Source organism: Helicoverpa armigera, chromosome 18 (genome assembly GCF_030705265.1).
Source record: "Helicoverpa armigera isolate CAAS_96S chromosome 18, ASM3070526v1, whole genome shotgun sequence".
In the NCBI taxonomy this organism is placed as follows: Eukaryota; Metazoa; Arthropoda; class Insecta; order Lepidoptera; family Noctuidae; genus Helicoverpa; species Helicoverpa armigera.
Window position 1 is genome coordinate 3,104,697 of NC_087137.1, and position 26,271 is coordinate 3,130,967.

The 26,271-nt window shown below is 38.3% G+C and overlaps 6 protein-coding genes across 10 annotated transcripts in view; 3 read left to right on the forward strand and 3 right to left on the reverse strand.

Annotated features, from left to right (window-relative positions):
• Nucleotides 1-12,484, reverse strand: part of LOC110375818 (COP9 signalosome complex subunit 4) — a 29,836-nt gene extending 17,352 nt beyond the window's left edge. The window contains exon 1 of the mRNA XM_064039105.1: nucleotides 12,473-12,484. The gene's annotated coding sequence lies outside the window, so the exon portion shown is untranslated. The remainder of the gene's footprint in view (nucleotides 1-12,472) is intronic.
• Nucleotides 35-3,817, forward strand: LOC110375809 (SET domain-containing protein SmydA-8). Its single transcript, XM_021334068.3, has 8 exons — nucleotides 35-251; nucleotides 919-1,118; nucleotides 1,311-1,534; nucleotides 1,790-2,077; nucleotides 2,475-2,718; nucleotides 3,042-3,272; nucleotides 3,419-3,507; nucleotides 3,595-3,817. The coding sequence occupies exons 1-8, from the start codon at nucleotides 199-201 to the stop codon at nucleotides 3,805-3,807; spliced, it is 1,542 nt and encodes a 513-aa protein (XP_021189743.3). The 5' UTR covers nucleotides 35-198; the 3' UTR covers nucleotides 3,808-3,817.
• LOC110375823 (erlin-2) lies at nucleotides 4,538-11,033 on the forward strand. Of its 3 annotated transcripts, none has more exons than XM_021334086.3 (7): nucleotides 4,538-4,723; nucleotides 4,807-4,938; nucleotides 5,548-5,628; nucleotides 9,164-9,272; nucleotides 9,510-9,661; nucleotides 9,846-9,998; nucleotides 10,098-11,033. In XM_021334086.3, exons 2-7 carry the CDS (start codon nucleotides 4,831-4,833, stop codon nucleotides 10,470-10,472), a joined length of 978 nt encoding a protein of 325 aa, XP_021189761.1. In that variant the 5' UTR covers nucleotides 4,538-4,723; nucleotides 4,807-4,830; the 3' UTR covers nucleotides 10,473-11,033. The 3 variants fall into 3 exon arrangements, with proteins under 3 accessions (XP_021189761.1, XP_021189759.1, XP_021189760.1); XM_021334084.3 differs by having other exon boundaries at nucleotides 4,539-4,749; nucleotides 4,824-4,938; XM_021334085.3 differs by having other exon boundaries at nucleotides 4,539-4,723; nucleotides 4,824-4,938.
• LOC110375824 (elongation factor 1-beta') lies at nucleotides 11,022-12,158 on the reverse strand. The gene is made up of 3 exons (XM_021334087.3): nucleotides 11,992-12,158; nucleotides 11,504-11,750; nucleotides 11,022-11,423 (listed from the first exon to the last, which is right to left on the reverse strand). Exons 1-3 carry the CDS (start codon nucleotides 12,069-12,071, stop codon nucleotides 11,079-11,081), a joined length of 672 nt encoding a protein of 223 aa, XP_021189762.2. The 5' UTR covers nucleotides 12,072-12,158; the 3' UTR covers nucleotides 11,022-11,078.
• On the forward strand, nucleotides 12,268-21,561 carry LOC110375822 (NADH-ubiquinone oxidoreductase 75 kDa subunit, mitochondrial). Of its 3 annotated transcripts, none has more exons than XM_021334082.3 (14): nucleotides 12,268-12,415; nucleotides 12,703-12,870; nucleotides 14,108-14,439; nucleotides 14,618-14,759; nucleotides 15,092-15,217; nucleotides 15,454-15,549; nucleotides 15,693-15,866; nucleotides 17,017-17,182; nucleotides 18,100-18,251; nucleotides 18,613-18,819; nucleotides 19,214-19,388; nucleotides 19,762-19,924; nucleotides 20,306-20,453; nucleotides 20,793-21,561. In XM_021334082.3, exons 2-14 carry the CDS (start codon nucleotides 12,706-12,708, stop codon nucleotides 20,937-20,939), a joined length of 2,193 nt encoding a protein of 730 aa, XP_021189757.3. In that variant the 5' UTR covers nucleotides 12,268-12,415; nucleotides 12,703-12,705; the 3' UTR covers nucleotides 20,940-21,561. The 3 variants fall into 3 exon arrangements, with proteins under 3 accessions (XP_021189757.3, XP_021189758.3, XP_049707520.2); XM_021334083.3 differs by having other exon boundaries at nucleotides 12,268-12,377; XM_049851563.2 differs by lacking the exon at nucleotides 12,268-12,415 and adding an exon at nucleotides 12,476-12,497.
• A 93-nt stretch (nucleotides 21,562-21,654) lies between these two features.
• On the reverse strand, nucleotides 21,655-24,636 carry LOC110375825 (centriole and centriolar satellite protein OFD1). Its single transcript, XM_064039259.1, has 9 exons — nucleotides 24,425-24,636; nucleotides 23,828-24,000; nucleotides 23,432-23,635; nucleotides 23,200-23,311; nucleotides 22,898-23,065; nucleotides 22,680-22,807; nucleotides 22,290-22,504; nucleotides 21,877-22,053; nucleotides 21,655-21,671 (listed from the first exon to the last, which is right to left on the reverse strand). The coding sequence occupies exons 1-9, from the start codon at nucleotides 24,623-24,625 to the stop codon at nucleotides 21,655-21,657; spliced, it is 1,395 nt and encodes a 464-aa protein (XP_063895329.1). The 5' UTR covers nucleotides 24,626-24,636.
• Between the last annotated feature and the right edge of the window lie 1,635 nt (nucleotides 24,637-26,271).

A 26,271-nucleotide genomic window follows, 5' to 3' on the forward strand; every position in this document is an offset into this window, starting at 1 on the left:
TAAACGAGTAATTAACACGTAATAGCGCGGACATAAAACAATAGACAATGTACGAGATCGAAGCATCGGCTGTCAGAATTCGCGCCGTGGAAGAGTAATGGCTCTACAAATAGCTCCTTTCTATAAATACGCAGTGTTCAGTTACTCGCGAGACGGCTCGGTTACCTGAGTCCGTGCTGTAGTTACATTGTACCCAACATGACTGCTCCGGCCGCGCGGTACGAAGTACAAACTTGTGAAAAACTCGGCAGGTGTGTTAGACCTTATAAGGAGTTTGTGACCTTATGTGTGATGTGACATTCCAAGCATGTGTTTTGGTGTGTATTCTAGTATACTTAATAAATTAATAAAAAGCAGCAGAATATATAACAATTATTATTTTATGGTGAGAAAATAGAAATACTTTGTACGAGTACTGACCTAACGCGGAAGTCGTGAGTGCGACAGTCTTGTGATTTGTTTAGGCCATTAAGCGCTCTGTGACATAAGTAGCCGCACAATAAGAATAAAACTATTAGCAACATGTGCATACTTATTTGGATTTTAAAGGTGCTCAAAGATCCTTGACTAAAAAGTTGGAAACTTGTTTCTGACTCTACTTTGACGAAGTTCAGAAAGATAGACAATGTAATAAATCCTTGCATAAACTTGGATTACCTGTAGCGGTATTCAATATGACCCAACCCGCATAACACTTTAGAGATACTAACTATCCAACACTATTAGAATATTTGATCTGAAAAATCGTTGTCCAAGGTAAGGTCTCCTTACAAAAAAATATGTGTGGTAACAAAATAGATGCAGAAATAAATTCTAACACATTTGAATACGTTACATATCTTAAGTTCTATGGTCAAACATATTTAATGAATATTTGGATCCTTATTTCTTTGAAAAATGAAAACGTTCCTATTTTAGATACTTAGTAGCGGCAAAAGATTTGAAAGCGGGTGAGACGATCCTGTCAGATGAGCCGTTTGTCTTGGGGCCCAACAGCGAGTCGTCGCTCGTTTGTTTCAACTGCTACTTGCCTCTGATGAGCAAGTTCGTCGTCTGCAAGAAATGTGCGGTTGCACCCGTATGTCCCGGCGAAGGGTGCCCGGAAAATCTTCATAAAAGTAAGTATAAATTGTGTTGGGGTAGTTGCTAGGTTAGCAGTCTTGCGTGCATTCTGACTAGCCTCTTTACAGAGGGATGTTTAGTTCTTTTTAAATTCCTCAGTTTAGTTTTTGATAGGGTAATTTACCCTACATGATTTTTATTTCTTATACACAGAATTATAATTTCGAGACATTAAATATTTTTTTCAGAATGGCATTCCGACATGGAATGCGATTTTTTCAGAAGTATTAAACTGACCAATGGCCTCCATCCGATGACGCTGGTGCAAAACGTAGGATCCCTACTGGTACTGCGCGCTTTTATAAAGAGAACTGTTGAAGCTCAAGCATGGAAGGAGTTCATGCAGCTAGAAACGCATTTGGAAGAACGGAAGGGCACTAGAGTCTGGGAGTTTTCGGAAGACACTGTCAAGGTAATAAACGTTTAAACGTGGGCGTAGGTAATAAACGTGTCAGTTAATTTATTGTGCCTGCTATGTTTTCGTGGTAAATGTTACCTAATAATGTAAGAATAGTGGTATTTATGCGGATAGGCAATATAACTTATTTGAAGAAGTCTTTTGACTTCCAATATAGCCCAAATCACATAGGCATACTTTCGCACCACTTTAGAAAAAATGCTAACCACATAATTTTGTATTTTCATATGATACCACTTTAAATTCCAGTTCATCCAATCTCTAAGTATCATGGACGACATACCAGACAGTGAATTAATTCAGAAGATTTGCGCAGCCATTGACGTGAACAGTTTCGAAGTCCGCGGCCCGGCGGTGCCTGCGCTTGGTTGCGCTGAAATTTTGCGCGGGGTCTACTTGAAAGCGGCCCTGTTGGCCCATGACTGTGTGGGAAACACGCATATGTCTATAAATGATAATAATTTGTTGGTGTGCCATGCTAGCACTGATATCAAGAAAGGAGAACCTATATTTTATAATTATACTGATCCTTTGAAGGTGAGTTTTTTCTTGTTACCACAAATGGGATAAATTAAGTAGGTCTCTGTTTGTCGGTCTATTATTATTTTCGGGGATATACCCATTGAAAATAAATGTTAGTCGAAGATATAGATGCCTGGGAGGTAATGGAGACCTAAATTCATAAATATATTAATATAATATTTTGATACACAGATCTGCGTCTGCAAAATGATATCTAAATTATTGCTTTTAGCTATAGATATGCTGTAAATCGTAAATTATGTTTCGGTTTTACTATTCTAATCGCTTATGAGTATATTACATCTATGATCTAAACAAGACTGAAGACTATAGCTAAAAACATAAGTATAAATACAGCAATATCTTAGGTCTCCATAACAGGAACTGGACTAATTTACTGGTTCCTCTTCAGGGCACGTCAATACGTCAACAGCACTTATTAATCGGCAAGTACTTCAAGTGCACCTGCAGCCGATGCTCAGATGTCACGGAGATCGGGACCTACATGAGCTCCGTCATTTGTCCAGAGTGTAAGACTGGTTATGTTTCTCACACTACTCCTGAGGAGTGGAGTTGTAACAACTGCGCGAAAACCTTCCCCGAAAACAATATGGCGTTCAAAGTTCAGTGCTGTGTGGATAAGTTTGGAGTTATAAGTAAGTAGGAATCCACACTAATATAATGAACAGGAGACATTTGTGTGATTGTTTGTACCCCGAAAGCTCCGAGAGTACTGAACCGATTATATTTTTTTTACTGCTAGGAAGCTTCACTATCCCCGATTAAAAAATGTACTATACTTTAACCGGGTACGGGAAAAAGTTCCCTGGGACGAGAATAAAACCGGGGGAAACAGCTAGTGTTCAAGAAAATTCAACCTTACATTTGTGTGACATTATTACTGTTTAAAAAAATTAGAACGCGATTAAGCTAGGTACTTAGTTCTTTTCACAATATATACATTTCTTTCTTTTCACAGACAAAAAAGACGAAAAGGAACTTGAAGAATACATAAGAAACGTTTCCCTGATTCTTGCTCCCAACCACTATTTGCTACTAGAGGCTAAACAACGTTTAGCAGGAGTACTGAGAGACACGATAAATAGAGAACCGAGGCCCACTAAGAAACTCATGAGACGCAAGATGGAATTATGCAAGGAAATACTACCAGTCATTGAAACATTATGCCCTGGAATTTCTAGGACCAAAGGTTATTATTGATATATTTATTATAGTATTGTCGCCAATTTTTTTTGGCGGTCTGATGATTAGATCCACCAAGCAAACCTTTAGAATACATTAGTCAATAGGTTTATATTACCTATGGTTTATTTATCTACAATTTTACTATTTCAGCAATCACACTCTATGAACTGCATGCTGCGATGGTACAGCTAGCAAAAAAACTTTTTGATGGGCGCGAAATCTCTGGCTCAGCATATATGGTAAGTTACGCTATAAATAACGTAACTAGGTGAATGGATAAATTTAGATTCAAGGTGTGAACTAAAAATAGGTACGTTTGTTTACAGGATGAATTAATGTCTGCTGAGAAACTTTTAAAACGGTCTTTGGAAATGCTGTTTATCGAGCCAGGGAATTCGCCAGAAGGTGAACTTTGTGCGAAGGCACTCGAAGAGTACAGAGCGTTGAAGGCAACGATGAGCGGTGTTTTAGATGCGTTACATTCTGAAGGAAAGTCTTATGTTTGTGCTACAGATGCAAATCGTCCCGAACCTAAATAAATGTAACATGTTAAAAGAGGTATTTTGTTTTACTCTATTTGACCGTACTCCCTGCTCATCCTACACTAGCAGCCACCCGCGACTTCGCCCTTGTACAATTTTTTTATCGTAAGCGGGCTAACTACAAATTTTAAGAACCTTCTAAAACAGGACTTACACGCGAACTATCAACCCCCGTGTAACCCCTTATTTATGGAATAGATTTTGGTAAGATCCCTCCTTAATGCATGTTTTCCCTCTATAAAGAACCTCCCTTCAAGTTTGTAGGAGTTTATAGTTTCTGAGTTATCGTAATTATTTCGCTTTTACCCGTTTTAATCGGTTTTTCGGGGAGTTCATAGAGTGTACATCTATACTAATATTATAAAGAGGAAAACTTTGTTTGGTTGTAATGGATAAACTCAAAAACGACTAGACCGATTTTAAATATTCTTTCACCATTAGAAAGCTATATTATCTGCGAGTAACATAGGCTATATTTTATCCCGGTGCGGGCACTAACTCCCACGGGACACGGGTGAAACCCCGGGAAAACGGCTAGTAAGGAGATACATAGGGGAGTTCATAGAGCGTAGGTATATAAGAAAATACATAAGGAAGTACATAAAGAAATACATACGGGAGTTTATTGAATATTATAAAATATTTGCTGAGAGATGTGCGTAATACGTTTCTGAACTGGTGTAAAATTGACAGAATATTACATATTACACGACGTGAGACGTCAACTGATTGTCATTGTCAATACTGTCATCGAATAATGCAATTTGTTCGAAATCGAAATTTCGTCGAAACGAGGAAATACACGATTTTTGCTAGTATTAATAAGCCGGTGCGAACAAAAACCACGTATATAGGGATATAAAATCTTGAATTAACCATAAAATATATTTATCCATTCATCATACCGCTAATCGTGAGTGTTCACTTGGATTTGTGGAGGTGAATTGCCTGTGATAGTTGAGTAGTCGGTTGTTATTATTTAATTAAGTTAACAAGCTTTGGTGTTCCCGCAGTCCGGGTATGGCGGATCAGTCGTCAGTTCTGGCTTTGTTGATACTGGCAGTCGGGGTGACCGTGCACTTCTCGCTGCACAAAGTGGAGGAAGGTCATGTAGGCGTCTATTACCGGGTAAGTAAACTTCTGTGTATTTTATAAACATGATAACTTTTAAAGTAATATGAAATATATGAAGCTTCATACTATAGTAAATACAAATATAAAAAATCTTTGACTAATCGAAACCTCCATTATCTTTCATTCTATGGTTGGTGTTGTTGAACCATGTGCAGAAGCTCTAGAATATTTTGGAAATGTTATTGGCAGAATGCCAGGCTAATATAACTTTTGTTACTGCTTTACTGTCTGTGTATACTTATTTAAGGTACCAACAGCTATCAGCAATAGTTCTCAGATGAATCAGAATGAACACCAACAATCGGTAATATGCTATTGTACCTGAAGATAATGCAATAAAGTTCCCTGTATTGTGTAGTTATCAATTGACAATAAAACAGTACAATACTAAATATGCAAAAGGAAAAATTCAGTTAAAATTAGACTGAGTATTGGTGACTAATGTACATTGTCCACTAATTACTTTTTGTGTTATCTTGTAACTACTTATTGAATTTAATGTGTGCAACAATTAATGAGTTTGTAAGCTTACTTTTAGGGAACGTAAGTTGTATAGGAGAATAATATTCGATTGTGTATTAAATATTGTTTCCTCATTTGCAGGGAGGGGCGTTACTGCCTGTGACTAGTCAGCCGGGCTTCCATATGATGATCCCGCTATTGACATCATACAAAGCTATTCAGGTAAAAGTTTATGCCAAACTTTATGATGTCTTGCTACTTATTTCCGGGCACAAGTTCCTACATGCAACTCTCGTCTCTGCCGACCTACTGGTACATACATACTTACAAAGGTTTTTGTGTAGCTACTCTTCCGCATTTTTCTCAGTTGTCATTAGGTTTGCCACGAACATTACATCTGATTGGACAGACAATTTGTAAATGCAATGGGAAGTATGTGGTTTATTAATTGAAACATTCTATTGACTTGATTGGGTTGAGTAATGTTCATTTAGTAAGTAATTGGTGAACATAGTCAAAGTTTGGAGAGTTATTTAACCTAATTTAGTTTTATGCAGGTGAATACAGAATGTTAGAATAAAAATATTAATTTAGAAATTAATCTTGCTTCATAGAATGATATAACACACTAAACATACAATGAAGGTTATTTCTGTTTTTTTTTTATTGCCTAGAATGTAGACTCTCAGCACAAAATACATAGGTACAGAAGTCAATCTCATGTATGTACTTCACTTTTCATGCCTAAACTCGGCGGTCGCGCTAGGGTCGTCAACTTTTTATGCGCATAAAACTAACGTGGTAGTGGTACTCGTATCTAATTATTTGATTTATTGTTGAGAATAAAACAGGAAAAATGAAATATAAACCAATAATAATAAAATATTTAATGTGGCATACATGAGGTTAATAAACACTTTCAACGGAAATTCGTTTGAACGAGATACCGAACTTTTTCAGAAACCGCAATTTATAATTTTGTTATTCTTACATATACTTATAGGTACTTACTTATTACTCTTTACTTGCGAAAAAAATATTTTTGTATGTAATGGGTTGGTACAGTCCCTGATCTAAGCTTGCTTCTACCTACAGAAACCTTGATTTGCGAGTTTTATTTCGTCTACCTTACAACATACTCTCGCCATGAATTATCAACTCCTACTACGGCTACTACTTAGTAATAATCTTTGAGGGTAGGTTGGGCGGTTCGCCTGGGCCGACACACTTATTACGGCATTGGGCCAGAGGCCGCCAGGGCGCTTACCTACCCACCTAACTGTACCTACCTACTGCGTTTATTAAAAGAACCATCGAAATATGAGAAAATAAGTAGGTCCATACTATAGGTAATACGGCAGGCTAAAAAACGACAGTTCACTGTTTATTGTTGTATTCAAACAACCGTCCACTGAACAATTACATACAAGCTGTTGATTTGCATCCGTGCCATAGTCAAGGAGGTTAAAATTAAATACGTAAATAATCGATTTGAATTACGGTAGGTGGGAAAAGGCTAATATGCGCTGCTTTTTTTGATGTTGTAATTTCATGGTATTTCAGAATTTAGCCCACGGTTAAACACAAATCATAACAGAATTCCCCCGCGGCCACAGTGTGTGCGTGATGGCAGCTATGTGTGCGTAGACAGAGAAAACTAATGTCTACGTGTGTGCGTGAGTGTCGATGTGTGAGTGTCTTATCTACGACATGACAGCGCGAGCGCGCGAGCGAGCGAGACCGAGTGATACGCGATAGAATCATTTTACCTAAAGTTTCGAAAATCACCTTCATTATTGTCATTAACTTCGTTTTACTTTACTTACTAATTTTTGAGCATAAATTTAACACAGATATCTTATTAACTACAGTAATAAGCAATACTAGTGCGCGAAAGAAAGTTCACTAACATGTTAACAGCTGATTGATAAAATGTTCGTTTTGCTTTATCTTTCAGCATAAAGTTTTCGCAGTGATTTAGTTTTTATTTTTGAATTAAATTGGTTAATAATTAGAAATTTTGCTTCCTTCTTAACGGTCTTAGGACCTTGGAACACGGAAATCTTATTAATGACGTAATACCTACTAGGTGCGCTAAAGGAAAGTTCACTGACCTGTTAACAGCTGATTGATAACATTTTCGGTTTGCTTTAACATTAAAGATTTCGTAGTAATTTTGTTTTTACTTTTCGATTAAATTGGTGAAAGATGTGTTAGTTAAGTGTAGGCACGAGGTGATTCTTTCGGCTCGTAGGTATTATTGGCGTGGTTAAGAAATCAACTTATTTACACTAATAAAATTGATTAAGCTGACTACGTATTTACAAAATGTACAAATAAATAAATTACCTACCTAGTTTAGTTACCCGGAGGTACTGTTCAAAGCTGTCACCTTCACACTCTTGGCACAATCGAGCACGACGAAGTAGCTGGTTGTCCTTCAGCTAACATAACACTATCACATTCGTTTTTAATGTGTCGAAAGCACTAAGTTAACGGTCCTAGCACATAAGTCTGTCACATGACCAGCATGACCCTCCGTGATGAGGGTTCCCGGTCGGTAAACATTTCCCGGAACATAGGTATGTACGGCTGTCATTGCACATCCTTGGCAGTCGTAACGGGTAGTCAGAAGCCAGTAAGTCTGACACCAGTCTAACCAAGGGGTATCGGGTTGCCCGGGTAACTGGGTTGAGGAGGTCAGATAGGCAGTCGCTTCTTGTAAAGCACTGGTACTCAGCTGAATCCGGTTAGACTGGAAGCCGACCCCAACATGATTGGGAAAAGGCTCGGAGGATGGATGGCTGTTAGTACACTGTTGTCACTGATGGCATACAGGCGGACCATCGCCACCAACTCGTGTTCGTGTAGTTTTCCGTCATCTCGCACTTTGTACCTACACGTCGCGGAATTCAAAGCGCACGTACGCAGCAGCGGCGGCGACATCAAACACACTGCTTGCCGTCGGCGCTTGTTTGTTCCGGCTTCAAGGGCACGCGGGGAGCGGCGAGGCGAGTGTGTGGGAGTACTCGCACTGTGATTGGGTGAATTTGGGTAGGCTGGATGATCTACGATTTTTATTGAACGATCGTTGCGTATGCTTTGTGCATGTATCGTTTGCGTTTGTGTGAGTGCGCAGCGCGGTAGTAAGGCTAGTAACACACGCGCCGAATTAAAGTACGGCTGGGTTACACTGACGGATATACGTAAATAAGAAAAAAACATGAAAAAATTACCTACCCATTTTTTCGTTGATTTGGGTCGAGAATCATTAGCATATTTACGTCCTTGACTATGGCACGGATGCAAATCAACAGCTTGTATAATACGACTTTTTTTGTTACTCCATTATTACTTTTTCTTTTGTTATTAAAATTAAAAATATTACAGTCAAATTACAGTTAGGTAGGTATCAAAACGCGTGCACATTTATCTACCTTGTGTGTGACGCGCGTATCTCAAGAAAACGGCAGCCCCGCTCGCACTGTTTTGAGTTGTTTTGAGACAGCGCGTCTGTGAACACGCACACATAGACACCTATGTCTGCGTGACTCGAACGCGCTTTATATGTAGATTGACTTCTGTACCTATGTATTTTGTGCTCTCAGTTAGTTCAATTAACTTTTAACTACTAATCAATGAATTAACTAATTTACTTTTTCAATTACTCATTGTGGCATTGTGTTTGAGTGATGGTCATCAAGTTCTTTATAAAACATGAAAAGAAACAAGTTCCTAATTATATTTTGTGTTGCAGACCACTCTTCAGACCGACGAAGTGAAGAATGTACCATGCGGTACCAGCGGTGGTGTTATGATATACTTCGAGCGGATCGAAGTTGTAAACAAACTCGAACCCATTAGTGGTATGTATTCTTAATTGTATTGTAAGTTGTGTGAAAGAAATGAGATAATTTATTATGCGTGGGTAATGTGAATATTCACAGGCTATTTACTTCATCATATTACGCAATTTGTTTGTATGCCTTTTGGATAAGATTACTACTTCCGTATTTTATTTTTTTTATTGCAGATGTGACAAAATAATTACGGTATCAGAAGGCAAATCTGCATAAAATAAATATGAATTATTTATTTTTCAGTGCTAGACATGGTGCGTAACTTCACCGCAGACTACGATAAGACGCTGATATTCAACAAGGTGCATCACGAACTGAACCAGTTCTGTAGTGCTCACACACTGCATGAAGTTTATATTGATCTGTTTGATCAAATCGATGAGAATTTACGAACTGTAAGTATTTTTGTACTTGAATTGCGGGCCACGACATAAGCGAGCGTATACCGCAAGTTTTGTATTGACATAAATGTTACGTTAGCTCAATAGTCACCATGCCGACTGCAGAATAGTTTATATTATACTAAAATAATGATCCTACATTGTCCTTCCCTTAGTTATATTTTTTGCGTTTTCTTAGGCACTACAAAGAGATTTAAACGAAATGGCGCCGGGACTGCGGGTGCAGGCAGTCAGAGTAACGAAACCAAAGATACCAGAGACCATCCGTAAGAACTACGAACTTATGGAGGCAGAGAAGTCTAAACTTCTTATTGCTGCACAACATCAGAAGGTAATATCCACATGTTGCCAATTATACTTCTATAGGGACTTGAATCTCTCTACATTATAAAAACCTATTTGAGACTTTCAATATTTTTTCTGTTCCTAGGTTGTTGAAAAGGAAGCAGAGACAGCAAGGCGCAAGGCCGTCATCGAAGCCGAAAAAGAGGCGCAAGTGGCGAAAATTCAATATGAACAGAAAATTATGGAGAAGGAGTCTTTGCAGAAGATTGAACTAATTGAGGACAGCATTCACAAAGCCAAACAGCAAACCAAAGCAGAGGCAGATTTCTATCATCTGCAGAAACAGGCTGAGGCTAACAAACTGCTGTTGACAAGAGAGTACTTAGAACTGAAGAGATACGAGGCTCTCGCACTTAACAATAAGATATACTTTGGCAATGACATTCCCAACATGTTCCTGCAGGCAACTGTTGGTGACAGTGTACCAGTTCCTATACCCAAGGGTGTCAAAGTTGAATGAGTGTTAATTACTTTACAAAACCTGCTAGTCACAGAATAGGGGCGAAAGGCCAGCGAGACTGCATCAGTGATGTGATAAACCTCAAGGACTCTATAGCCTGAACATTGATGAGTTCCTAGCAGGAGATTGTTGAAACTTGTACATCACTGTTTCAAATGATAGATTAGTACAGTTTGCTTTCAAGTGTTGTTATGAAATGCATGCCTGCTGGCAGGGCTAAGTTTGTACATCATGTACTTGAAGGTTTTCAAGCTTTCTTGGCCCAAAGTATATTTTATCATATGGTGACAATTTTGAAGTTAGATGCCTAATCTCAGAGTATTGTGTGGTTGTTTAAATAAGAGTGCAATACAGTTTTGTTTTCATGAATTGTGATATTTTTACTAAATGTTTAAAAGACACTATGTAGTAGGTGTGAATAAATTAGGATTTTTTACAGTGAATGAAATGCATCACATTGGCTGCACTCAGTTTATTTGACTGACTATTATTTCTGTGTTATATTTTGTATGTACATAGCTTTTTTATTGTGTAATAAAAGTAATAAGATGTGGAAAAAAATGATTTTATTGAAAAGTATTCTTAAAATTATGGAGGCTTCACATTTTAGATTTTGTTGAATGCAGCAATATCAACAGATTGGACAAAGTCTTCGTATTCTTGGATCTTCTCAGTCAAAAGGTCAACAGAGACCTTGTCATCCTCGATGACACACATGATCTGTAGTTTGTTGATACCGTATCCAACTGGCACAAGTTTGGAGGCACCCCATAGGAGACCGTCCATCTCGATGGTGCGGACAAGTTTCTCCATCTCCTTCATGTCAGTTTCATCATCCCAAGGCTTGACGTCAAGGAGTATAGATGACTTAGCAATAAGGGTGGGTTTCTTGGATTTCTTGTCTGCGTAGGCTTTGAGACGTTCCTCACGAATTCTGGCTGCCTCTGCATCCTGTAAAGAAGAGCATTACATTGAAATGATTTTTTAAAAGTAATGGAGTGTGGGAAATGTAAAGGTGGAACGTTACTGACCTCTTCCTCATCACCAGAGCCGAATAGGTCGACGTCATCATCGTCATCGTCCTTGGCGGCGGGGGCGGGCGCTGTGGTGGTCTTGCCTCCAGCGGTCAGTGGGCTCACTCCAGCAGCCCATGACTTGCGCTCGTCGGCAGAGTACGACGCGATTTGGTTGTACCACCGGAGGGCATGAGGCAAGCTGTTGTTCGGGGCCTTGCCGACTTGCTCAAACACTTGGAAGTCGGCTTGGGTTGGAACGTAACTAAAAATAACCAATACTGAATGAATATACCAAAGTGATAACTTACAGCTGTTAATCAAGGTCACGCTGATCAAGATAACATTGAAGTTGCAACGAACATCGTTTTCGTTCTGTGGGTATCTTGATTAGTACATTAATATGGACATTATTTCAGAATTTAAAGATTTGAGGTTATAACAAGTTTCTTGCAATCTGTGTCAGGTTGACGTGGTACCAGTATTTCTCCTATAAATCCACTTACCCTGACACATAGCTTTTATCGGCCAAGTATGTGTTGAGTTCGTTGAGGCCTTGGGCGGTTTTTACGTCTCCTACTGCCATTTTTATATAAAAAATTATACTTTTCTAGCTACAACCACACGCCCCGGCACAATGTGAGCGAGAAGGAAAGAAAGAGGGATTTTGACAATTAATAATTTGACATGAGATAGAATGAATGACTGACGCTGAATGAATGATATTTTAGTGATTAACCATCAGTGTCGCTTGTTTTAAATCGACTAAGTGCAATACTCAAAAACCGGTAAAGCTCGCTAGTGAGTACTTAACTCAAATATTGACTTGTCAATTTATGTGACAGTTCTTGTATCTGTCACTTAGCTAAAGATTTTCTATACATATTTTTAGGTACGATTTTAACGAAAATACGACGTAAATTTCATTAAGTAATTATTTTTACCATATTTTAATCGTGAATTAACTTGAAACTAAGTAGATATAACCTAAATTTTGTTAATATTTATTTAGGTTAGGTGTTGATTCTTATGTAATAATAACAGAAGAATTGCTTGTATATCTTATGTTTTACAAGGGTTTCACTCCCTTATAACTGCTGTGTATTTAAATAGTTACTTATACGATAGGTTCAGAGTGCGACCGCTTGTGAAAAGTTATACAATTGGGTGGTAGGACGTTGTGACGTTTGTAGTAAACGTATTGGTGTTTGCTGCAGAAAATGCTGCGCCAGCCTCTATCCAGGGCACTCACCCTGAGCTCGCCGGTGCGCGCGGCGCCGCTGGCAGCGCGCCCGTACTCCGCGGCCCCTCCACCGCCTGAGAAATTCGAAGTGTTCATTGACGACAAGCCTGTTCAAGTTGCGCCTGGTACCACTATCTTGCAAGTTAGTATTTGATAATAACTCCTCAGATATCCTCGTTATCTATATTAATGTCCTAAGTTTTTGTATGTGAATGGTAACTTTATAGTAATGTTTGAAGAATCAGTAACTTCATGTAGTAAATACAGTGAGCTTACCTATTTTGTTTTCTAAGATTGCTTAGATTTATGCATAATGTGGAAAGGTATTTTTTTTTCTTATTCTTTATTGCACACTTAACAATACACATAAAAGGTATTTTGTGTACAAATGTGGTTCAATTATTGAATTCCATTGAATATTTGTTATCATTGAGAAGATTATGTTTAGAGACACAAAAGCATGTGTACTGTTTCTGTCTATATTGAGTTAATGTATAAAGTTGCAAAGAAATCCCATCAGCTTTGTTAAAAGTTTTCAGGTCCAGAGACTTCTGGAAATAGCAGGAGCGTTTTCAGTTACTTGTTATTTAATTGGTACCCAAGATACAGGCTTGCCTAGTTTGGGGCCAATGTTATATTGTAAACTGTACTTATTCTTTTTTGGAAATAAATATTTTATTTTATTTATTTTTTATATTTTAATTTCAATTTACATCTTAATATCATGAAAAACAAAAAAATAACTTAACTTTTTAAATAAATTTTAGATTTGTTTTAAATCACAAATTTTTGCAGAATGAAGTTGGTTGATAATAAAATAGGGTAGTGTCCAGGGTCGAAATAATGAAATAATATTTAGTCCGCTTTTTAGATAATCAAAAAATATTGGATACGTATTTTTTCTTTTTTTAATTAAACATGTTCCGCCTTACCACAAAAACTTTTAAACGTCAGTTTATGCCTTGTCTAAAAAAATGTCAAATTATGACGTTGACATATGGTTCATTTTGCAGCCAAAATTTTATTAGACAAGTGTAAAACAGGGTTTAAAGTTTTTGTAGTAAGGCCCAAAATGACAAAGATAATACGCTTCAAAAATTAGGAGTGGGGGCCTTTTACGTCACAGTGTCCTGAAAATTGTAGCAACTTGTGACGTCACACTCAACTTTAACACGCTATATCTTAACAAGTTCTGATCCAATTTAAAAAAGAAAAAATACGTATCGCTTAATTTTGGACAATCTACAAGACGGACTAATTATTATTTTTTAGGAAACTAGCCTATTGGACTTGAGAAAATGGGATGCATTTACATTGCATTTTCATAAATACATTTTAAAAATTAATACTTTCATGTATATTTTGTTCCCTAAATCCAGGCTGCAGCTCAAGTAGGAGTAGAGATCCCCCGTTTCTGCTACCATGAGCGTCTCGCCGTCGCCGGCAACTGCCGCATGTGCCTCGTGGAGATCGAGAAGTCCCCCAAGCCTGCCGCAGCTTGTGCCATGCCCGTCATGAAGGGCATGAGGATCAAGACAAACTCAGACCTCACCAGGAAAGCCCGTGAGGGTGTTATGGAGTTCCTGCTTGTGAACCATCCTCTTGATTGCCCTATCTGCGATCAGGGTGGTGAATGTGATTTGCAAGACCAGTCTATGGCTTTCGGCTCTGATAGGAGTCGTTTTACTGATATCCATTTCTCTGGAAAGCGGTGAGTGATCATACCTGTGTACATTTTGGCATTGAATAACAGAATTTAAATGTAAAAAGTCATATTTACAATTTATCTGTGTTGGTCTTGCAGAAATCATTTCACACATTTTGACAATGTCACCTATTATTTTTGAAGCCTTTATTTTAAATTGTTTCATTTTTGTTGCCTAAAACAGTGCTGTTGAGGACAAAGATGTGGGTCCTTTGATCAAGACCATCATGACCCGTTGCATCCACTGCACGCGATGCATCAGGTTTGCATCCGAGGTGGCTGGTGTTGATGACTTCGGTACTACCGGCAGAGGCTCTGACATGCAGGTCAGCATTTGTTCACTTTTTTCATTAAATATTTAGTACCTATGTTAGTACATAGAGTTTTACCTTTTTTATAATGAAATATTCTGCTGAATGATTTCAAATTGAGACTTGAACTATGATGTGTTTCGCAACATATAATTTGGTGGTGCAATATAGCATCTGTGTCAAATATCTGTTGAATTTAACACACACTAAGACTTGTCTATAAAATTCCCCATGACTGCCAAAGACGTAAAATTCCCCATGACTGCCATAATTTGACTTGAAAGCATTGAAATAGTTTTTTACTTTCTTCAGGGTGGAAAATTGAAATAATTTTGTACTTTATTCAGGTTGGAACCTATGTGGAGAAGATGTTCCTGTCTGAGCTCTCGGGTAACATCATTGACTTGTGCCCCGTTGGCGCTCTCACTTCCAAGCCATACAGCTTCGCTGCTCGACCCTGGGAAACCAGGAGGGTAAGATTCTCTTATAGTTTTTAATTGAGTCTTTGTATCATTCAATGAATTTTATTACTGAGATGTTTCTGAACAACAAAAGTAGCCTGTAGCTTTCTTTGAGAAATATTTTTTTTATTGGACTAGTTGTCTCTGAGATTAGCATGTTCAAGCAAATAAAGTCTTCAGCTTTAAAGTATAGATAGTATGAATTTATTATGAACTGGACATATAATATTTGCCTAACTTTGTTACAGATTGATTCCGTAGATGTATTAGATCCTCTGGGTAGCAACATCGTGGTTGCTACTCGTACGAATGAGGTGCTGCGTATTCTCCCCAGAACCAATGAGGTTAGTAAAATGTTTTTATTGCTTTATGGTAGCTCGTCTAAGCTGAAATGATGCGCCGCGATTTACCCATGTGCATAAATCCGGTGGAGAAGCGCGGCAATTCAAATTTTCGTATTGATAAAATTCTACTTACATATATTTAGGAGATCAATGAGGAATGGCTATCCGACAAGTCCCGGTTCGCATGCGACGGTCTGAAGCGTCAGCGTTTAGTGACTCCTATGATGAAGGACAGCCGCGGGAACCTCGTGCCCGTCGAGTGGGAGGACGCCATGGTCGCCGCCGCACGAGCGCTGAGAGACTGCCCGCCTGGCAAGGTAAGAGGTCAAATATTGTTGGTCTTGATTTTATAACATCGTTTTAATTGATAATGTTGATTAGACGGTCGCCCACCTTATTCATAATTGGGTGGATGACTAGGTCAAAAATAAATTACGTTGTCATATTCATTTAGTGAAGCATCTAAAAATAATGTCACTTCCATTTATCGTTTTGATGGAATAATTGATTAATTTTTTTTATTGATAATATAAGCTAAATAAGAATCCAGTTTGATGTGAAAAATCTGTGACGTCATAAGTTGCGCTTACATACATATTGCAAAGAAAGTGACAGTTTTTGACAGTTAAATAAAAGTAATGAATTTGACTCGTTGGAAACTACCGTATTATCACATTATTTATGAGCACTCCGCTCAGGCCTCTTTTCATAAAAAGAAGGAATGCATGATGATGTCCTCCTAGCCGATTATCGGCTACGGCGGCTGTTCTCATGTAAGGAGAATAGCCAACTGCGCAGGACATATTATAGTGCACGAGCATTTGCGCAGAAACAAGTGCACTCCCTATTCCTTCACTCTCATAACCCGATGGGACGGCAATCCGACACGACCGGAAAGAGATTAGGCGCAGGACCGACATTTACGTGCTCTCCGATGCACGGGTGAATCAATCACCAACTTCCAGGCTCCGGGCTGCTTTGTGAAAGTCTTCTAAAACCCACAAAGCGATTTCGGCCCGACTCGGGAATCGAACCCGAGACCTCGTGCTCAGCAGCCGCACTTGCGACAACTAGACCAACGAGGCAGTTAGCGCTGGATTGGCTATTGAAGACTTAAGTTGGGTTGGGTAGATTTGAAGATAAAAAAAAAATTATGTGACTCTCAGCAAGTGTAGCCGTAAATGACCGCTTAGTTTTTACGAAAACAGTTCAATTTCAAATTCAGCATTTAATTCAGATAACACATGATCCATATAATGGCAGCAAACAGTGGTTGGCCTAACTAAATAACGGAACGGAACTTTACACGATATATCTCACCAAAATGTTTGTGGGTGATGGAGGTATGGAAAAGAACACCCTCCTTTAGGAGAGTTACGGCCACATGTGCTTACTCGTGTGCTCGGAATATAGTTGCAGACCGCCGTATTGTGTGCGAGGACTGTATCAATATTATTTCTCGTCCAGCTATTAGCCGTAGCGGGAGACTTAGCAGACGCCGAATCGCTGGTGGCTCTCAAGGACCTGGTGAACCGTCTGGGCTCCGAGAACACGTGCACCGAGCAGTACTTCCCGCTAGATGGCGCCGGTATCGACCTGCGCTCCTCATACCTCTGCAACACTAAGATCGCTAGTGAGTGACTTAATTATTTATATCGGGTGTGTCGTTCACAATCACATTAAATCATATCGCATATACTTTATGATATTCTTTGGCGAATTGTAAAAAAAATAACCTAATCCATTCAGTGGTTTAGCCACAGGAGTAATTTTTCGTTTTTATAATTTACAACATCATGTGTAAAGCAGAGATAAAGTTAGGAGTATCTATTCTATTCTATTTTTTGCTTCTGGCAAACGATGCCGTCGATGTCGACGTCGACGATTAAGTTAGGAGTATCGTATGTTTTGATCAGTTGACAGCTGTCAGTTTTCAAGGGAAAATTTCAGTTGTTTGTAATGACTGACTTTTATATGGTGTTCTAATTTTTGCACATTTTTATTCCATTTACTTTGTTTGAAAAAATCATTTTTTTATTTTTACGTATTTTTCTTTTATTTTTGTGTTAATCGACATATATTAAACAGTATATTAACGCATTTAATTTAATGTGATTATGAACGACACACCCGATATACTTACTTTTTTATTTCATTCCATAATTATGTTACATAGAATTAGTTTTCTACTTGATTTTTTTTGCAGTCGGTTGTTTTTAGCTCTAATTACTCAAACAGACCTCCATAAAATTGCAGGGGCTATTGAAGACGCGTGTATGATTTTATCCAGAAACACTATGTATGTACCTGATTTCAATGTCACAAAATCGGGATCGTTTTTGGCTGGGATTGCAGAAAACCGTTCCTACTTTTACTATATGAAGCTGTATAAAATTAAACAGCAAGAGCTTTTTTTTATATGCCAACTATAAAAGTATATTTTTTCTTGTATTAAAAATTTCGTCACATTGAATCTCTAGGAGTCAATGTGAAAAAGCCCAAACGCACATCCAAGCATTATTAATTAACAAAAACTACGTTGTTATCCAGATGTGGAAGACTCTGACTTCGTCCTCCTGATCGGCACGAACACCCGGCTGGAGGCGCCGCTGCTCAACGCGCGCATACGCAAGGCCTTCATACACAAGGACACCGACGTCGCATACATCGGACCTAAAGTTGACCTCACCTACGAGTATATGGTAAGAAACTGAATCGTATTTTTAGTAATACATATTATTAACGAGAAAGTTTGTATGTGTGAATAGATGGATGGCTGGATCGATGGATGGATGTTTGATCCTCTTTCAAGGAAAAGTACTGGATAGATATTAACTTTTAACTCAACTGGATTGTACCTTAAATACCAGAATAACATATACTTACAATACTTTCCGGGACCGGGAAGCAGGTATTTCAAGAAGCGTATAAAACTAGTAGCGGTATTGAGTACCTACTAATTAACTATATTGTTCAGTTGAAAATTATTGTTATTATTAATTACTATGTGTATGTTTTTCGGTTGTGACGACTGTCGACGATATCTATTCTCTTTTTACGCAGCACGTAGGCGACTCAGCATCCATAGTTAAGGACCTCGCATCAGGCTCATCATCCCACGAGGTGCTAAAACGCCTGGAGTCAGCCCAGCGGCCGGTCGTCATCCTCGGCGCGGACCAGCTGAAGACTCCCGAAGGTCCCGCACTCCTCGCCTATACACAAGAACTGGCCCTGCGCCTGCAGGATAAATTGCAAGACAAGAACTGGAAGGTATGAAAGAGTTTGAAGTACTCGTGAACTATATACACAGTTGGGTTTATATGTTTTTGGTTTAGACAATTGCAGTAAATGAATAGTTGTGTCTGGCAAATTAGTAAATCTTGATAAGTACTTTTGAATGAAAGGTTTTCAAAATCATTTAAGTTCATTGAGTAATCTGATTTAAAAAATCTAATTCACATTTTAATTATAAAACGCCCTTAAACATTCATATTCCGGCATTAAAAAGATGTTTAAGAAAATTGATTTCGGCTAGTTCAAAACTATGTTTACAGCGAGTAAAGAAATTAATAAACAAATGATCTTGTCATGGACACTGCCAAACAATTACACACAAAAAATTTAAACACGGAACTAATACCCCTCTTCCCCCCTTGGATTCCAGGTATTGAACGTCCTCCAACGCACAGCGTCCCAGGTGGCAGCTCTAGACATCGGCTACCAGCCCGGCGTGGGCAAGGCGCTGGCCGACGGACCACAGGTCGTGTACCTGTTGGGTGCTGATAGCGGAGTAGTTTCGCGTGACCAGCTGCCTAAAGGAGCTGTTGTTATCTATCAAGGTAAATGCTTTTACTAATTGCTGTAGTAATGTGACAAGTTTATGTTAATTTCTTTATTGCTCTAAGCCGAAATGACCCCCTCTTGGGTGCCAAAAAGCAATCGGCTGAAACTTTGGGTAAGCGGCACCGGACTTGACCTTTTTTTTGGGCGCCATTTCAATGAAGGCATATGTGTATCGATGGCTCTCGGCTATCATTTGGACATTTTAGCAGTCGTTATGGGTAGTCAATACTGGTTGGGGTTGCTCGGGTAACTGGCAACCCAATACCCCTGTGTAAAACACTGGTATTCAGCTGTATCCAGTTGACTGGAATCCGACCCCTATTTATTATAATGAGGAAAAGCAGATAAATGATGATGAAAACTCCTCAGGTCACCACGGCGACGCCGGTGCAGCGATGGCGGACATCGTGCTGCCGGGCGCGGCGTACACGGAGAAGCGCGCCACCTACGTCAACGCCGAGGGCCGCGCGCAGCAGACGCTCGTCGCCGTCACGCCGCCGGGCAAGGCACGGGAGGACTGGAAGATACTCAGGTGATACCAATGTGACGCGAGCGGTTGATGCTATCGGTGTCTCTAGAACCGGGTTGAGTGGCGAATTATAGGGTATTTGACATTACATAAATAAAACAATGTCCGCCGGGTCAGTCCGCATGTACACAAGAAATTCTGAACGTAGTTTTGTGGGGAAGATTTTGTCTGACCAAGGGGTATTGGGTTGCCCGGGTAACTGGGTTGAGGAGGTCAGATAGTTCAGTCGCTCCTAGTAAAACACTGGTACTCAGCTACATCCGGTTAGACTGGAAGCCGACCGCAACATAGTTGGGGAAGGGCTCGGAGGATGATGATAAAGATGACTACCCCTCCGAAATTGACTAATTTAATGACTTATTTATAAATGTTTTTCTCCTCCAGAGCTTTATCTGAAGTGATTGGCGAGCGTCTTCCTTACGACAACTTAGATGAGGTTCGCGACCGCCTCAGTCAGATCAGCCCTGCGCTCGTCACGTACGGCGACGTACAGGCCAACAACTACTTCGCACAGGCCAGGACTCTTGCACAGGTAACATATATAACAAACCTTACTTATGTGCTAAGCGATTGTCACTTCTATTCGAAGAGCAATAAGGTAGGTTTTTAAATAGTTTGCTATCTTATTTTAACTCGCTTTACTAGCTCTTATGATTCTTCTTCACGAGGCTAGTGATATTTTTTTTCTATCGGTATGATAGAGATGAAAGCTTTATCTTATTTTCATAGTTGCAATTATTATTTAGTATTTTCGCTGTTGGAGGCTCTATAAATACTGGCAACAGAAAATAACAGAATTCACTCACGATCGAGTAATACATGTGTTTTGATAATTATAATCAGTCACATATAATATCGTCTGTATTCGCAGAGCCTTCAGAAGCCCGTGTCAGGCAAACTGGACGTGAAACTGAAGCAGCTTGAAGACTTCTTCATGACGGACACCATCAGCCGCGCCTCGCCCACCATGGCCAAGTGTGTGCAGGCCGTCATCAAACAGAAACAGTCTAAATACTAGGCCGACACATAGGCGTATGACACATATTCCCTCTTCTAAAATATAAGGGTAATATCTCCTCTATATGATTCCGGTTATAACCTTTTCAAATCAATACGTACTTTATATGCTTTTTTTATATACAGGGATGTGTGTTGTACAATTTATTTAAGATTATATTCCCAGCTTTTGTCGCTTGAGTTTTGTGTATTAACGGTTTTTAGACAGTTGACTTTCCGTGTTGAAGGGGTTCGTACAGAAAACTCAAGAGTATAAAGTTGATACTTAGGGTAATTATAAAATTTTTATTTTGCCTTTCTGCAATCATTTTTACGAAGAAAATACTACGGAAATGCACTTTGCGTGGTCGAGACTCCTATACCTGCATACCTCAGAATGTCCTGATTAAATGATACCCGACCGCGCATGTACATTGTGATTTGTAGCTATTTATTTTGTTATTTAATAGATAAGCATTACAGTGTTTCAACAAATAATATTTCCAATATATTAAATTATTCACGGTACTCAGTAGTAAGGATCGATGGAAAGAAACCGATTGTAACTTGAATGTAAGGACAGATATTTGTAAATAGTATTGTTTGTAGCATAAAATAAAATGTAGTATAATGATTGTCGAAAACGTTTTTTATTTTAATAAATATCAATCAAAAATTCGAATACACCTTTAATTTAATTATAGTTGCGAACGGGTAAGGTGGTCTCATCTAATGCGTTATATTTTCTGTATTCCTGTAAAAAGAAATATTTTTAGAACTGCAAATTGCAACGAACTATCAATGAATTTTGTCTTTGACATAATACGAGACGATAAATACTAACTAATTTAAATACCACATACAAAAGCGCTTTTCATTGAAGACTTATGGATTTGTCAAGTCCCTTGGGATCGGGGCCAGCTACTAAAGCATAAAACATGAACAAATTATTATGATACCAACATCAACAACTTTCTTCGCGGGTAGCTTGTACTTGGAGTCCTGCAGAGTTCGGACGGCATTTCTCATAAAAAGCACGTGAGCTGCGTCCGCGCCGGTCCACGGCTTTGGTTCCTGTTCGCGTTTGCGTAAAGCATCTACTAACTTGTTGCTTGGAGCGAAGTATGATGTAGTTACTGTGGAAAAGTTACTTAATTTAGACTTATGGATCATTATAGATCTAGAAAATAAGGGATTGATACATCATTTAAAAAAACTGTGGACTTTTTTGACTGTCTGGTTTTTTAATTGTCTGGTTCCAAAATAAAGTTAAAAGTGCGTTATGTAGAATTTACGATCTCCCGATGACTATGCGTTGGATGGTATTGGCCCAAAAAAGTTTGCAATTTTCTAGTGGGTGTTAGACGCTAACCTTTATTTTCCGATTTGATTTCCGCCTGTCTTTTCTTCAAAACAGGTGGTATATCAGATTTAGTAATAATACACTGTCGTTCACAAAAGCACTTGGGGCTGCATTCCATTTGTTTTACATATTCATTCATAGTTTTGTTGACCTCAGCAATCGACATTTTATTTTTGCGGTCTTGTATTATTTTGTCTTTGACTTTACGATCGCTTTTAGCAGCTCTGAAAATATTCAGAAGAATAAAATTATGCCAATGTGTGATTACTTATTATTATTTGAGCAATGTATGACATGTCTGTACAACAAATGTCTTGAAGTCTATGTGCAAATTATTTGATGAAAACCGTGGGGTGTGAAAAAAGTGGCTTAAAAAATAAGTAATGGGCATTTCTCGACCTTTGTTCTCCTTTTGCAATACTTTTTTCTAAAAAGTCATCTAAACGTTTGTTCTCTTCTTCTTTACATTTCTTGATAGCTTCGAAAGTCTTTTTGAATAATTCTGACTCTTGGTTCTTTTTGTTCATCTGGCCAAAAAATGAAAACAGGATTAAGTACCCTTCGTTGTTAAAGCCCTAACGACAATCGTAATTTAATCATTTCAAGAAAGATCTTACCCGTAGATGAACTTGTCTTATTTTACAATTCAATTCTTCTTGGTGTTGGCGACAGGCTTCAATTTTAGCATAATATTCAGCTTCCCATTTAGCGCGTTCTTCTTTTGTCTTCTTGTCTTCAGCTACAAATTGTTCTAGGGCTTGCTTTTCTAGGAGCTTAATTTTATCCTGGGAAAAGGTCAAGATGGATTTTTCATTTTAGCAGCTATATCAAAAACGAACATATGAATACAATATTCTATTCTGTCACTAGGTTTTTTAGAGTAAGCTTAGCCTCATAATTAGTAATTAGCATGTGGAACCTCGGCTTCCTGCTCACGGATAAGAAGGAACTTCATCTGTAGCGCGTCATTTAGGGCTGATAATCTTTCTTGTTCCTTAGCTTGAGCTTGATCTTCTTTCAGCTTGTCATGCCTGCAAAGATATGCCAATATATGGCGTTGAGCGATAACATACGCAGTTTGCTAGCACCTCAGTTTTGTCCTATAATAGGAACGGAAAATAGATATAATATATTTTCAAACATGTACTTACATTTCTTTATTCATTTTGGAAGTTTCTATTGTGACACATTTCTGTTTGTCTTTAGCAGCATCGGCATTTTTGTCCAAATCGAATGTACAGAACTTCACAGATTTTGACTTTTTCTCTTCTAGTTTAGATTCTTTCTCCTTTATTTCTTTCTTGAATTTGATTTGTGCTTCTCTTTCTTCCAGTGTTTTAGATTCACGGAGAGCGCTAGAAAAGATAACTTAGCGTGATTTTATTTAAAATCTGGCCCACTGACTGAAAGATTGTTTATCTCAGTCCCAATCTGCAATCTACCATTTTATTTAATTGTATTGGTCTTGTATTTGAGTTCGTGCCAATCAATAATTATTATTGTCGCTTAGTTTAAGAGCCTTTGATCTTTTATGCAATTGTTTTTACCTTATGAGCTTTTTGCCGTAGCAGCTTTCATCGAATATCTTTTGTCTCGCTTTTTCGATGGCTTCTTTCAAGTGTTTTGTGTTTTTAAGTTCTTTCTTTGAGAATGCTTCTGCATTAGCAATTTCCTGAGCTCGCCGTTTTTCCTTTTGTTTTCCTCGCAGCGCTATACAACCCTGGGGATACAAAAAATATAGTGCCTACACCTTTAATAACTTGTTCACTTTTTGCGATTTATGAATTACCCTGTACTATGTTTGCTGTAGAAAAAGTGTGCCAGAAGTTTGTACTTGTATTATGTCGCTTTTCGTCGAACTTCACCATGAGGTAGGCACAGGTATACCGCCATAGGCATAACTACTCCATATGAATATTACTTACTAGCTTCTGCCAGCGGTTTCACCCGCATCCCGTGGGAACTACTTCCCGTACCGGGATAAAAAGTAGCCTACAGCCTTCCTCGATAAATGGGCCATCTAACACTGAAAGAAATTTTCAAATCGGACCTGTAGTTCCTGAGATTAGCGCGTTCAAACAAACAAACAAACAAACTCTTCAGCTTTATAATATTGGTATAGATTTGTATACGAAGGTACGTACTTGCACAGTATCGGGCCAAGTTTTGATCCATCCTTGAGACTTCTCTATCAGAGCGTTCAAGTAAGATTCATTTTGAAGTTGCGCAGGTTTCTCCGGAGGCCCACCCTGCTTCTTCAGTCGATTCCATTCGCTTTTGTGAAGAATTACATTGCTGGGACCGCCTTTTTGATTTCTATAAAATAATATTTTTGTTTGCGTCATGGTTGTAATGTTTTTTTTGGTAAATCTATGTGGCTTTGATTTGTTTTTAATAATTCGAACTAAATCTACCATGCCAAGTTGGCTATTTGAGAGAGATTGGTCAGTAACCTTTGATTTTTTCTCTTGTATCATAATCATATTATTGCTCTTGGAAAATTACCTTGCTTGATAATTTGTAATTTACTACGTAGCTCATAAATTCTAAGCCAGTTATCGACTGGAAAGTTCTAGGAATCCGATTGTCATGTACCTAGTCTGATCTATTAGTTCAACTTTAGGTCAAATAGCATTTATTGACTCTTAGCTAGGAGTCTCGTAGTTTGTCCATTGTGGAATCTGCCTAAGTTTGTAATGAGTTACTGCGATGTTATTGAATTATTTAAATTATGTGGATCTGTTTCTGACCACTCTATACCAGACACTAAAATATAAATGATCAAAAGTTTTTACATCATTTACGCACATATTATTCATCCATAGTTATTTGTTATACAAGAGTGCAAAGTTGTTTTTTAACCGCGGGCTCAATTTTGATGACCGAGCAAGCGAAGGATTCTAAAATTGAAACACGAGCATAGCGAGTGTTTCAATAAAATTAGAATCCTGAGCGATAGCGAGGGAATCAAAAGAGCACAAGGTGAAAAATCTTTGCACTCGAGTGCAACACGTAACTTTTCATCCCACCTCATCGAGGAAATTTCTAAACTCAAAAAACAAAATGGCGCGCACATATGAGTATCAATAAAAAGAAGTAGGTAGTAGGTAGTAACCTACCTATTAAAATTCATTTATTTGAAAACTCAGTTAAAAAATGAAACGAGGTTAAAAATCTATGTAAAAACAATAATTGAATAATTATTTTAAGCAGTATTTTATTTGTTTAATATGTATTTGTTTGAAAAGTCTTATCAAGATTGTCACAAATGGAGTATTGCACACGATGTTCTAAATTCAAATCACTTTGCCGCTCTAGAGGATAAAAACGGCTTTTGCGCTCAGATATCAAAGGGTAAAACTACTCTTTCCGAGATGGTGGGATGAAAAAATTATTTGCCTATAAAGGAAGCATAAATATAAATATTAACATCGGCGATATTTATACGATCAACGAATGGTCTAATACTAAAAATTCGCGGCAGACGAACCGCAGTTTCATTTGGATCGACATCAAATGCACATGAGTCCTTCATGTGGTTATTTCGGTAAACATTTATTTCTTTGATACTAAGTTTTATTTGGGGCCGGATAGCGTTAATTAGATTAAATAACCGCCACGCTATGGAGTGGGATCGGAAATTGAGCGAGGCGGTGGACGTGCGCCATTTGAGCCCCCGTGTTGGACTCATTCGTCAATGTCACCCCACTACGTTGTTTGCAGTATATTTTTGCATAAAAATAACTTATACAACACTAGGAAATGCTGTGGAAATGATAAATTGTTTACAGTTGGTATGCGCGAAATATGAATAAGATGTAAAGTGTCTCGTAGCTACGTATGCTATTTTGTAGTACTATTTATTGGCAGTTAACGTTTAATGGCAACATAAATTACGTTAGCTTAACATTTATGTTTACTTTCGTAGTAACTTACCTACAGGGTAAATTATATTCTGAGATTATGATTGATTGTTTTCCACGTACCTAGA